Raw genomic sequence first — 14,230 nt, forward strand, 5'->3', positions numbered from 1 at the left:
AGACTGAGTACGCTTCGGGGGTTCAGTGGAAGGGGGTCGCAGGAGAGGTGAGCTGAGTAAGGGGCATTGTCACCAGGCTGTAGTCCCTGATGAAGCGACGGTAGAAGGTGGCGCACCCAAGAAATTGCTGGAGTTATTTATGCATCTTGGGTTTGGACCACTCTGCCACAGCCCGGATCTTTTCGGGATCTGCCTTCACCTGTCCGCTTTCAATGATGTACCCCAGGAAACTGAAGGAACAGGCATGGAACTCGCACTTCTCAGCCTTAACAAATAGCTTGTTCTCCAAAAGCCTCTGAAGAACCTGGCGGACATGGTGAGTGTGCTCCTGGAGATTACGGGAGAAGATTAGGATATTGTCCAGATAAGTGAAAACAAAATGGTTAATGAAGTCCCTAAGGACATCATTGACCAGAGCCTGGAACACCACAGGAGCATTGGTCAGCCGAAAGGCATCACCAGGTATTCAAAATGACCGAGGGGGGTGTTAAAAGCTGTCTTCCATTCATCTCCCTTGCTTATTCTGACCAGGTAATAGGCATTCGGCAAGTCTCATTTAGAGAAAAACTGTGGCTCCTTGAAGGGGCTCAAATGCTGAGTTGATAGTTGATAGTTGATAGGATTTTAGGTGACAGATGTATGTGTTGGGGAGCACTTCAGGTCCAGTGATCACAATGCCATTGGTTTCAATATAATTATGGAGAAGAATGGGACTGGACCCAGGGTTTAGATTTTTGATAGGAGAAAGGCTAACTTTGAGGAGATGTGAAAAGATTTAGAAGGAGTGGATTGGGACAATTTGTTGAATGGGAAGGACGTAATAGAGAAATGGCGGACATTTAAAGGAGAAATTTTGAGGGTACAGAATCTTTATGTTCCTGTTAGGTTGAAAGGAAAGGGTAAAAGTTAGAGAAAGCCATGGATTTCAAGGGATATTGGAAACTTGGTTCAGAAAAAGAGAGAGATCTACAATAAATATAGGCAGCATGGAGTAAATGAGGTGCTTGAGGAATATAAAGAATGTAGAAAGTATCTTAAGAAAGAAATTAGAAAAGCTAAAAGAAGATATGAGGTTGTTTTGGCAAGTAAGGTGAAAATAAATCCAAAGGGTTTCTACAGTTATATTAATAGCAAAAGGATAGTGAGGGATAAAATTGGTCCCTTAGAGAATCAGAGTGGACAGCTATGTGTGGAGCCCAAAGAGAGGGGGGAGATTTTGAACAATTTCTTTTCTTTGGTATTCACTAAGGAGAAGGATATTGAATTGTGTAAGGTAAGGGAAACAAGTAGGGAAGTTATGGAAGGTAAGATGATTAAAGAAGAGGAAGTACTGGCGCTTTTAAGGAATATAAAATTGGATAAATCTCCAGATCTTGACAGGATATTCCCTAGGATCTTGAGGGAAGTTAGTGTAGAAATAGCGGGGGCTCTGACAGAAATATTTCAAATGTCATTAGAAATGGGGATGGTGCCGGAGGATTGGCATATGGCTCATGTTGTTCCATTGTTTAAAAAGGGTTCTAAGAGTAAACTTAGCAATTATAGGCCTGTAAGTTTGACATCAGTGGTGGTTAAATTAATGGAAAGTATTCTTAGAGATGGTATATATAATTATCTGGATAGACAGGGTCTGATTAGGAACAGTCAACATGGATTTGTGTGTGGAAGATCATGTTTGACAAACATTGGATTTTTTGAAGCGGTTACGAGGAAAGTTGATGAGGGTAAAGCAATGAATGTTGTCTATATGGACTTCAGTAAGGCCTTTGACAATGTTCCGCACAGAAGGTTAGTTAGGAAGGTTCAACCTTTAGGTGTTAATATTGAAGTAGTAAAATGGATTCAACAGTGGTTGGATAGGAGATGCCAGAGAACAGTGGTGGATAATTGTTTGTCAGGTTGGAGGCTGGTGACTAGTGGTGTGCCTCAGGGATCTGTACTAGGTCCAATGTTGTTTGTCATTTACATTAATGATCTGAATGATGGGGTGGTAAATTGAATTAGTAAATATGCAGATGATACTAAGGTAGGTGGTGTTGTGGATAATGAAGTAGATGTTCAAAGCTTGCAGAGAGATGTAGGCCAGTTAGAAGAGTGGGCTGCAAGATGGCAGATGGAGTTTAATGCTGATAAGTGTGAGGTGCTACATTTTGGTAGGAATAATCCAAATAGGACATACATGGAAAATGGTAGGGCATTGAAGAATGCAGTAGAACAGAGTGATCTAGGAATAATGGTTCCTGAATAATAGTTCCCTGAAGGTGGAATCTCGTGTGGATAGGTTGGTGAAGGAAGCTTTTGGTATGCTGGCCTTTATAAATCAGAGCATTGAGTATAGGAGTTGGGATGTAATGATAAAATTGTACAAGGCATTGGTAAGGCCAAGTTTAGAATATTGTGTACTCTTCTAGTCACCGAATTATAGGAAAGATGTCAACAAAATAGAGAGAGTACAGAGGAGATTTGCTAGAATGTTACCTGGGTTTCAGCACCTAAGTTACAGGGCAAGGTTGAACAGGTTAGGTCTTTATTCTTTGGAGCATAGAAGGTTGAGGGGGGACTTGATAGAGGTATTTAAAATTATGAGGGGGATAGATAGAGTTGACATGGATAGGCTTTTTCCATTGAGAGTTGGGGAGATTCAAACAAGAGGACATGAGTTGAGAGTTAAGGGGCAAAAGTTTAGGGGTAACACGAGGGGCAATTTCTTTACTCAGAGAGTGGTAGCTGTGTGGAACGAGCTTCCAGTAGAAGTAGTAGAGGCAGGGTCGATATTGTCATTTAAAATAAAATTTGATAGGTATTTTGACAGGAAAGGAATGGAGGGTTATGGGCTGAGTGCAGGTCGGTGTGACTAGGCGAGAGTAAGCGTTCGGCACGGACTAGAAGGGCAGAGATGGCCTGTTTCCATCCTGTAATGGTTATATGGTATATGATAAAGGGCAGGGTAACTTATTCTTTATGGTAATGTTCAGGCCACGGTAGTCGATGCGCGGGTGCAGTGAGCCGTCTTTCTTCTGCACAAAAAGGAAACCAGTACCCACAGGGGAAGGTGAGGGTCGGATAATGCCAGCTGCGAGGGAGTCATTTACGTACATCTCCATAGCTTCTCTTTTTGGGTGGGACAAGTTGTACAGCCGACTGGTGGGTAATGAGGCTCTGGGGAGAAGGTCAATTACTCAGTTGTAAGGGCAATGTGGAGGCAGAAAAAAGGTCCGTTGCTTGCTAAACACCTCTCCCAAATCATGATACTCTACGGGAACCGTGGTCAAGTCAGAGGGCTCAGAGGCGGACGAGGTCGCACTGATCTCCACTGGGGAAAGGGCTGATTGCAGACAAGAGGAATGGCAGTACGACCTCCAGCTGACCATCTTCCTGGTGGGCCAGTCAATGTGGAGATTATGACAGCTTAACCAGGGGTGGCCAAGAGCTACAGGGGCTTAAGGAGAGGAGATTAAGTTCCCGATAGAGAAGGAGAAGCAGAGGTTCCATGCGGTGCTGAACTCGGGCCAGGAATCTACCATCCAGTGCTGGGTGTCCAGCACTGACAAAGGCTCATGAGGAATTCCGGCTTGGAAGGCTAAGTTCTCATCCATGAAGTTTCCCTCTGTGCCGGAGACCACTAGTGCTTGCAGAGGCAAGAACTGTTGGTTGTAACACAGAGCTGCTTGAAGCTGCATCCGGGTTCAGGGGACGGAAGGGAATGTTGTCTTACTCACCAGGGTCCTCCCTGCTACTGGTGAGCCTTTCCCTTTTGGCCGAAGGGAACAGGTAGCAAGGAAGTGGCCAGACTGGCTGCAACATAGACACTCACTTGCTCTCATTCTCCAGAGTCGTTCAGCGGGAGAAAGGCGGTTCTGTCCTAGCTGCATGGGTTCCTCTCCCAGGGCGGTGGAAAAGACCGGGCTGGGAGCTACTCTGGGAGCAGGAGGAGGAGAGAGGCTTGTTCTGCTGGGAGGTGATAATGAGTGTCGAGAAGTGGCCAAAGGTGGTTCACGACCAGTTCTTTCTCTATGGCGTTCTCGGAGGTGGTTGTCCAACCTGGTGGCTTGGGAGATCTGGGAATCCAGGCTGTTGGTGTCGTCTCTTGCCGCCAAATCGTCCTTCACCAGGTTCCCTGAGTTCATTCCAAAAACCCCCCTGTAGTGACTCATCGTTCCACCCTGAGTCAGCCGCTAATATCCGTAACTCCACGGAATATTCGGCAGCACTGCGGGAGACCTGGTGGAGAATGAGTAGGTGCTTGAAAGCGTCTTTACCACGGACAGGGTGGTCAAAGATCTTTCTCATCTCCGTGACAAAAGTGGAAAAGAAGAGCAGATATCCGATTGGTTGTCCCGAACTGTTGTGGCCAATGCTAATGCACTTCCCCGCAGCAACACCATGACATAAACAATCTTTGACTTATCTTTGACGAACGCTGTTCCAACACCAGGAAGCACTGAAGGAGGAAGGCCTGGCACTTCCCCAAATCCCAGCATAGTGCTCCGGTTCAGGTACATGAGGCTCTCTGGGCGGGGATGTTGGTAACGCGTGGGGGATTGCCACTACAGGCTGTCTGGTTTGGCTAGGCTGAGTTCCAGGAGTGGGTTGAGTGAAATGAGTGGAGATTCAGTCCTCCTGATCACCGATCTGCGTGATGTGAGCAGACAGGGAATGGAGGTTCTACATGACCTCCCGGAGCAGTTGGTTGCACTGTCCCAGTGGGGAACCATGGCTGGTGAGGGCTTGTTGAAGGGTGTTTGTGTCCGCTGGGTCCATGGTGGCCAGATCGTTCTGTTGTAAAGAACGGGCAAACCCAAATGCAGGACACTGGCATGGAGTTAGAGTTAGGATGCAGACAAGGGCATGAGCGTGACTGGAGCTGAATGGCAATACTTACCTTGACACAGAGCATTGCTGAGCTGAACGACAAATGAAAGGGCAAACAGCAGGCAATACTTATCTTGACAAGTAGAGACAGAGTTACACTGGTAAACCTCGGTACTGAAGTAAAACTTAGAGCACACAATCCTAAGCGGTCGGGAATGTGAATTACCACACTGGCTGAAACAACTATCTGGCGATGAGTGGATGCAAAGCTGGGATATTTATGCTGCAGGTTTAGATGAGAATCAGGTGCGCCACAATCAAAGGGAATTAGGAGGATATGGGGAATTAACAGTCGGGACCGTGACATACACAACATCAACCATTTCTCCTTTATCACAGAATTCCACAGAATTCCAAAAGATTTGCCAGTCAACATTTTCCTTTGAGGAAACCATGCTGACTATGGCCTGTTTTATCATGTGCCTCCAGTACCCTGAGGCCTCATTCTTAATAATTGACCCCAACAGCTTCTTAAGTACTGACGTCAGACTAACTGGCCTATAGTTTCCCTTCTACGGACTCTCTCCCTCCTAGAAGAGTGGAGTGACATTTGCAATTTTCCAGTCTTCCAGAATTATTCCAGGATCTAGTGATTCTTGAAAGATCATTATCAATGCTTCCATCATCTCTTCAGCCGCCTCTTTCAGAACCCTGGGGCCAAAACCTTTGAGAGTTCCCTTGGTCAGCAGAGCAGCCAATGAACCAAGTGTTTGCCTGAATGTGTTTTTCAGCAAGCAGTAGTAGCTGCCTTTCTTTCTTTTCTCTCTTTCCACCATCTTTCTTTCCCCTTCCCCCATAATTCACAGCTGTTTCTATTAACGATAATAGTGCTTTATGTATCCGATTTACATTTCAAAAATGCCACATCACTATTATTGATCAATAATTAATCACTCAACAGACACTTCTGTAGAATTACTTCAATTTTGATTAGGCTGCTCTTCTTTAAAAAGCTTTAATCAAAATACACTTGTATCTGGTTCCCCACCACCCACCCCATACATTTTGTAAAATCCACCGTAATAAAAATGGCTGGGCATTGATCATTTTGATTTCAGCATTTGAACTTTACAAAGCTGTATTCAAAAGAAACCTCAGGGTACTCACATCACAGGGTCAAGTGGCAATTCTTCTGAGCACATCCGCTGAGGGTTTACAGGAGTCCAGAGAAGGGCTTGCTCGACCATTAACCCAGCATCCATCAGTCCAAACCCGTAACTGTGATTAAAACCAACCAAACACATTTCAATTCACCCCGTAAGAAAATCACATCTACATGTACATAAAAACACTAAATGGATCTCTTTTTTCAGGTATTTCAGTTGCATTAGGGCACAAATAGCAGTAAATACCTTTTGACAGACATTAAACTTTATTTACTTTATATAAAGATACAGTGCAGAACACGCCGTTCCAGCCCTTTGAGCCTCACTGCCAGAAACCCCCGATTTACTCTAGCCTAATCACGGAGCAATTTACAATGACTAATTAATCTATTAACTGGACTGTGGGAGGAAACTCACTCATTCCATGAGGAGGCATGAAAACTCCTTACAGAGGGCACAGGGACTGAGCTCAAATTCCAATGCCCATGATTCCAATGCTTCACGCTAACTGCTATGCGATCATGGCACCTCACTCTGCTATTTGGAAGTATCAAGATATGCAGAGTGCACTTAATGTAATTCAATAAGTAGAATCAAATACAACTTTTACAATGTTTACCACTTCCATGGTGTCAATCCGAGATGCACTCCCTCAGCACCCTCCACAACCCAGACCCTTTCGTCTCCCAATCTCATGACAAATCCTAAACAGATACATTAAAAAAACGTAAGAGTGGGGATAGCCTATGGTCCACAGAGAGAGAAAAAACTGTGGTTAACAGGAGCAGGAACATGAAAACCTGATAACATAACTAAAAATGAAAAAAACGGAGAAAGATAAAGGTTAGTTTTGTCATATGCACATCGAAATATTAAAGAATCCAGCGAAATGCATCGTTTTTGTCAACGACCAACATATAATTATTAAATATGTTATTATAGAGAATATAAATGAATATTAAAATCATGCAGATCACAAATAGGAAACATATTTAACCTTTTTTGTTTTGTGACTGAGCCACAAGTAAGGTAGATATGAGAAATCTGTGCAGATAAATAGTAGGCAAATGCTTTTCTTTCTAAAAATTGCAGGTATAATTCACTCACTGCATTTAAGATGAGTTTCTTTGATTTAAAAGACTGAAAAACGAAAGGCAAAGAGAATTTTTAATTCTAGATGGGGGTGTGTGACTAATTATGAAAAAATATATAGTATCAAAGAGAGACAGTCGTGTTTAAATGATGACAGTTGTGGTTAATAAGCGCAGTAAAGTGAAAGGAAAAATAATTATGCCACCATTTTAGCATTGTGCCAAACAGGTAGGCAGCTATAATATATTATAAGATAAAGAAAATGGTAATGAAGTTTGTCCTAAAGAAAAACACTTGAGCAACTTTGCTTATTTATTATTTCAGAATGGAGACTTTGCACAAAATGAACACAATACTCATTCCTGCTATTCATTTCAACTGAGCTCAGGAAGAGATAGACATTTCTCCTCATATTTGTTAACAGAGGCGGGATGGAATAGAGCATAGAACATCAAATGTTACAGCACAGTGGAGGCCCTACAGCCCATTATGCTGTGCTGACTTTTTAACCTTCTCCAAGATCAATCTAACACATCCCTCCATTTATATTTCATCTTGAATCTGTGAATTTTTTATTCTTTAAGATGAAGACCATGGAATTATGTGTACCAGACACAGGAACATGTTTGAAGCCAGTACAGATTAGCCAGTGTCATGCTAATAGCAGACAGAAGTGAGGGCTCAGGTGGCACTCTACTGCTCCCAATTTCATGCGTCCTTGTGTGAACAGTCCAACAACTCACTTTGGGCCTTTAACCTATGGAAAGAGCTATTAAGTGTATATGCCATGCACACAAAATGTTGGTGTACAGCATTACAGGAGTCCAGAGAAGTCCAGAGATGGAAACAGTTGGTGTTTCAGGCCGAGCCCCTTCGTCAGGACTGACGAAAGGTCTCGGCTGAAAACGTTGACTGTAATTCTTCCTAAAGATGCTGCCTGGCCTGCTGCGTTCCACCAGCATTTTGTGTGTGTTGCTGGAATTTCCAGCATCTGCAGATTTCCAAGTGTATATGCCAGCTCCATTTCTCTATTCCTCCCCTACTTTCACTCCTTTGACTTTAGTATTCTACACTGTTTCAAAGGAGGACAAGGCAAGCTGGAGGAACATCATAATGTCCTCTGTTGAAGTTTATTTCAGCCTACAAGACTCTAGAAGTAAGTTGTAGGGTTCTGAAAGAGGTAGCAGTAAAGATTATGAAGGCATTTGTAATGATCTTTCAAAAATCATCGGACTCCGGCAAGCTGCTAGAGGACTGGAAAATTGCAAATGTCACTCCATTCTTTAAGAAAGGAGGAACACAGCAGAAAGGAAATTATAGACCAGTTAGCCTGACCTCAGTGGTTGGGAAGATGTTGGAGTCAATTGTTAAGGATGAAGTGATGGAGTACTTGGAGACACAGAACATTATAGGACAAATTTTGCATCGCTTTTTAAAGGGAAAATCCCGTCTGACAAACTTGCTGGAATACTTTGAGAAGATTACACGTAGGATAGATAAAGGGAATGCAGTGGATGTTGTATATTTGGATTTTCAAAAGACCTTTTACAAGGTACCACACATGAGGCTGCTTTCCAAGTTAAGAGGCCATAGTATTACAGGGAAGTTACTGGCTTGGTTAGAGCATTGGCTGATTGGTAGGAGGCAATAAGTGGGAATAAAGGGATCCTCTTCTGCTTGACTACCAGTGACTAATGGTGTTCTGCAGGGGTCAGTGTTGGAACTGCTTCTCTTTATGCTGAATATCAATGATTTAGGTGATGGAATAGATGGCGTTGTTGCCAGGTTTGCAGGTTACCTGAAGATTGGTGGAGTGGCAGCTATTGTTGAGGAAACAGACTGCAGAGGGACCTAGACAGATTAAGAGAGCAACAAATGAAATACAATGTTGGAAAATGCATGGTCATGCACTTTGGTTGTAGAACTAAATGTGCAGACTTTTTATCTAAACAGGGAGAAAATCCAAAAATCTGAGATGCAAAGAGACTTGGGCCTCCTTGTGCAGAACACCTTAAAGGTTAACTTGTAGGTTGAGTCAATGGTGAGGAAAGCAAATACAGAGTTAGCATCCATTTCAAGAGGTCTAGAATACAAGAGCAGGGATGTGATCCTGAGGCTTTTTAAGGAACTGGTAAGGCCTCACCTTGACTATTGTGAACAGTTTTGGGCTCCTCATTTAAGAAAAGATGTGCTGATATTGGAAAGGGTTCAGAGGAGGCACACAAAGTTGATTCCAGGAATGAAGGTTTGTCGTACAAGGTACATTTGATGGCTGTCGTCTGTACTCACTGCAATTTAGAAGGATGACCTCACTGAAACCTTTCAAATGTTGAAAGGCCTAGACAGAATTGACATGGAAAGGATGATTCCCATGATGGGGGAGTCTAGGACAAGAGGGTACAGCCTTGGAATACAGGAACAGAGATGTGGAGAAATTTCTTCTGCCAGAGGGTGGTGAATTAGTGGAATTTGTTACCACAGGTTGCTGTGAAGGACAGGTCATTGGGTGTATTTAAGGCAGAGATTGATAGGTTGTTGATTGACCATGGCATCAAAGATTACAGAGAGTAGGTGCAGGGAGTGGGGCTGAGGAGGAGATAAAAAGATCAGCCATGATTGAATAGCAGAACAGCCTGGATGGGCTAGATGGCCTAATTCTGCTCTTGTGCTGCATGGTCTTTATAAGGTAGAGAAGGCCCATAATAACCAACCACTGAGAGTAACTTGCAGTTTTGAAAATCATTGACAGTTATATAGGAAAAAAATTGCCAACTTTCTTTGCAAATTTCCATGTACTGTATATTGATGTGTTCCTCACTACAGGAGTTGAATCACAGTTGGATTAGGACTGTGCTGAGTTCAGGCATGTGGTTTGGCATTCCTGTGCTGTGCTGCATTTTGCTAGCCTGTTACTCTGTTCAGGTTAGCTGACTCACCAGCAGGGGCAGTCATGATAGGTAGATGATTAGTTTAAGAACCTTGGGCTAGAAGCTGTTAATTTTTGTTGTCAATTTGAAATATGACTCGCTACCAAACAAACATGCAGATAGTGTAGTGGTGTGCTACACACAGCGCTAGAATAACGACACGCAGTTGGTGAGTTGCAGTTGCAAAAGAGATTTATTTAAACTTCGCGGCCTCGCTTTAAAGCCTTACTGTTCCCGCCCTCCCCCGGGCGGGAATGCTGTAGGGGGCGCATATTCACAGTCCCGTCCTGCGCGTGGGCTTTTCCCCTTGCTGGTGTAGAAGGCCTGGCGCCCTTGTTGGGACCGGCCTCGATGCCGGTGCGTGCCACTTTGTGAGCCGGTTCGAGTGTGCTGGGAAGTGGGTCGCCACAATAGACCTTTTTTTTGTAAAGCAGCAATGGCCAATGCAGAGGATATTATTTTAAGGTCAGTGGAGGAAAGTGTAGAGGAGATGTCAGAGTGAGATTTGTTACTCAGAGAGTGGTTGGAGTCTGCAAAGTACTGTCAGTGGTGGTGGTCAAGACAGATACAACAGGGACATTAGAGACTCTTAGATGGGCATGGGGATGGAAGGAAAATAGAAGGTTAGAAGGTGGAGTAGGTTTATATGGGCCCATACAGTGATACTGCTCGCAGTTCTTTGATCCTCAATCACAAATTACTGGATGTAGCTGAGGAGATGAGAACAAGTAGTGTGAACTCGTGTGAGTTCAACGTGTGAACTCACACATGCGAGTGAGGCGAAGAATAGAATGATTATGCACATTAATACGAGGCTGAGAACATGGTGCAGGAAGGAAGGGTTCAGGTTTTTGGATAATTGGTCTTTGTTCCAGGGACATTGAGATCTGTTTCGAAGGGACGGTCTACATCTGAACTGGAGGGGTACTAACATTTTTGCAGGAATGTTTGCCAGTGCTGCTCGGGGAGGTTTAAACTAGATGTGCAGGGGCAGGGATCCAGATTACGAGAGAAGATGATATGATGAAGGATAAGGGACAGGTGGGGAATACACGTTTCCCAAATATTAATTGTGTAAAGGAGAAAGGTGAGACAGAACATGTGTTGGAAAAGTTACATGTACAGAGGGTTGGTCAGAAGGAGCATGAGGTTAAATGTGTAGAAGGTTTGGGTGGTCTTGAGAAGGTCATCAAAATTCAAGGTGCAATTAGCCCGATGGAAGTTCAAGGAGCTGGGTTAGGTACAATAGACAGTGTTTTAAGCAAAGAGAGGAGGAATGGGCTAAGAATTCTATACTTGAATGCGCGTAGTGTCAGAAATAAGACAGATGAACTTGAAGCTCAGATGAAAATGGGGAACTACGATATTGTTGGGATAACGGAGACATGGCTGCAAGGGGATCAGGCCTGGGAATTGAGTGTACCAGGGTATACGTGCTATCGTAGAGACAGAAATATGGGAAGAGGAGGTGGGGTGGCCCTGTTGGTGAGGAATGAGATTCAGGGGAAGTAGAGTCTGTGTGGATTGAGCTGAGGAACAGTAAGGGTAAAAAGACCCTAATGGGTGTTGTGTACAGGCCCCCAAACAGTAGCATGGATATTGGGTACAAGTTGATTAGGGAGTTAACATTGGCATGTGCTAAAGGTAATGCAGTCGTTATGGGAGATTTCAACATGCAGGTGAACTGGGAGAATCAGGTAGGTGCTGGACCCCAGGATAGGGAGTTTGTGGAGTGTCTAAGGGATGTATTTTTGGAAGAGCTTGTGCTTGAGCCAACCAGGAACGAGGCTATTTTGGACTTGGTGATGTGTAATGAACAGGAATTGATAAGTGATCTTGAAGTAAAGGAGCCATTAGGAAGTAGTGATAATAACATGATAAGTTTTTATCTACAATTTGAGAGGGATAAGGGCATATCAGAGGTGTCAGTGTTGCAATTAAATAAAGGAGACTACGGATCCATGAGGGAAGAGCTGGCTAAAGTTAAATGGGTGGATGCCCTGGCAGGAAAGACAATGGATCAGCAGTGGCAGATATTCTTGGGGATAATACAAAAGATGCAAAAGCAATTCATTCCAATGAGAAGGAAGGATTCAAAGAGGGGGAAGGGGCCACAGTGGTTGACAAAGGAAGTCAGAGATTGCATAGCATTAAAGAAAAAGAAGTATGACAGGGCTAAGATGAGTGGGAATACAGATGATTAGGAAAATTTTAAGGAACAGCAGATCTTGACGAAAAAAGCAATACGGAGAGAAAAAAATCAGGTATGAGCTCAGTCTAGCCAGGAATATAAAAGGGGATAGCAAAAGCTTTTTTAGCTATGTGAAGAGAAAGAAGATAGTTAAGAACAATGTTGGCCCCTTGAAGAATGAATTGGGAGAAATTGTTATGGGAAACAGGGAAATGGCAAAAGAATTTAATGCATACTTTAGATCTGTCTTCACCAGGGAGGACACAAGCAATCTCCCAGATGTATGGATGGGCCAGGGTCATAAGATATCAGAGGAATTGAGACAGATTGACATTAGGAAAGAAACTGTGATGAGTAAACTGGTAGGACTGAAGGCTAATAAATCCCTGGGTCCAGATGGTCTGCATCCGAGGGTTCTAAAAGAGGTGGCTCAGGAAATTGGGGATGCATTGGTAATCATTTTCCAATGTTCCTTAGATTCAGGATCAGTTCCTGAGGATTGGAGAGTGGCTAATGTTGTCCCACTTTTCAAGAAGGGAGGGAAGGAGAAAACTGAGAACTATCGCCCTGTTAGCCTAACGTCAGTCATGGGGAAGATGCTTGAGTCCATTATTAAGGACGAAATAGTGGCACATCTTGATTCCAGTAATAGAATTAGGCCGAGCCAGCATAGATTTACCAAGGGCAAATCATGCTTGACTAATCTGTTGGAATTTTTTGAGGGTGTAACAGGGATGTTAGATGAGGATAAGTCAGTGGATGTTGTGTACCTAGATTTTCAGAAGGCATTCGATAAGGTGCCACATAGGAGATTGGTGAGTAAAATCAGAGCTCATGGCATTGGGGGCAGGGTTTCAACATGGATAGAAAACTGGTTGGCAGATAGAAAGCAAAGGGTAGCAGTGAATGGGTGTTTCTCGGACTGGCTGGAGGTGAATAGTGGGGTACCACAGGGCTCTGTATTGGGACCACAGCTCTTTACGATTTATGTCAACGATTTAGATGAGGGCATTGAAAACTATATCAGCAAGTTTGCTGACGATACTAAACTGGGTGGCAGTGCGACATGCGAAGAGGATGTTAGGAGAATACAGGGAGACTTGGATAGGCTGGATAAGTGGGCAGGTACTTGGCAGATGTCATTCAATGTGAATAAATGTGAAGTTATCCACTTTGGAAGCAGGAACAAGAGGGCAGAGTATTGTCTGAACGGTGTAGAGTTAGGTAAGGGAGAAATGCAGAGACCTAGGAGTCCTAGTTCATCAGTCAATGAAGGTGAATGAGCAAGTGCAACAGGCAGTGAATAGGGCAAATGGAATGTTGGCCTTTATTACAAGGGGAATTGAGTACAAGAGCAAGGATGTCCCTTTGCATTTGTATAGGGCCCTGGTGAGACCACACCTGGAATATTGTGTACAGTTTTGGTCTCCAGGTTTGAGGAAGGACATTCTGGCAATTGAGGAAGTGCAGCGTAGATCCACTAGGTTGAATCCTGGGATGGCAGGGCTGTCTTACGCAGAGAGATTGGAGAGATTGGGCTCGTACACGCTGGAATTGAGGAGATTGAGAGGGGATCTGATTGAAACGTTTAAGATAATTAAAGGATTTGATAGGATTGAGGCAGGAAATATGTTCCAGATGTTGGGAGAGTCCAGTACCAGAGGGCATGGATTGAGAATAAGAGGTCAGTTATTTAAAACAGAGTTGAGGAAGAACTTCTTCTCCCAGAGAGTTGTGGAGGTGTGGAATGCACTGCCTCGGAAGATGGTGGAGGCCAATTCTCTGGATGCTTTCAAGAAGGAGCTAGATAGATATCTGATGGATAGGGGAATCAAGGGATATGGGGACAAGGCAGGGACTGGGTATTGATAGTGAATGATCAGCCATGATCTCAGAATGGCGATGCAGACTCGAGGGGCCGAATGGTCTACTTCTGCACCTATTGTCTATTGTCTATTGTCTAAGTAGAGCAGAAAGCTCATCATATGCAAATCAGATTTATCATGTTCAGGAAAAAAGGCTCATCTGAATGGAAAAGCACA

General features: G+C 43.7%; 1 protein-coding gene across 1 annotated transcript in view; it reads right to left on the reverse strand.

The window, feature by feature from the left end:
- The window catches only part of LOC132400430 (PC3-like endoprotease variant B), a 1,805,907-nt gene that overhangs the window by 270,762 nt on the left and 1,520,915 nt on the right, over positions 1-14,230 (reverse strand). Inside the window, exon 13 of the mRNA XM_059981370.1 lies at positions 5,980-6,090. Within this exon, the coding sequence (XP_059837353.1) occupies positions 5,980-6,090 (111 nt within the window). The remainder of the gene's footprint in view (positions 1-5,979; positions 6,091-14,230) is intronic.

Source organism: Hypanus sabinus, chromosome 10 (genome assembly GCF_030144855.1).
Source record: "Hypanus sabinus isolate sHypSab1 chromosome 10, sHypSab1.hap1, whole genome shotgun sequence".
Taxonomy (NCBI): Eukaryota; Metazoa; Chordata; class Chondrichthyes; order Myliobatiformes; family Dasyatidae; genus Hypanus; species Hypanus sabinus.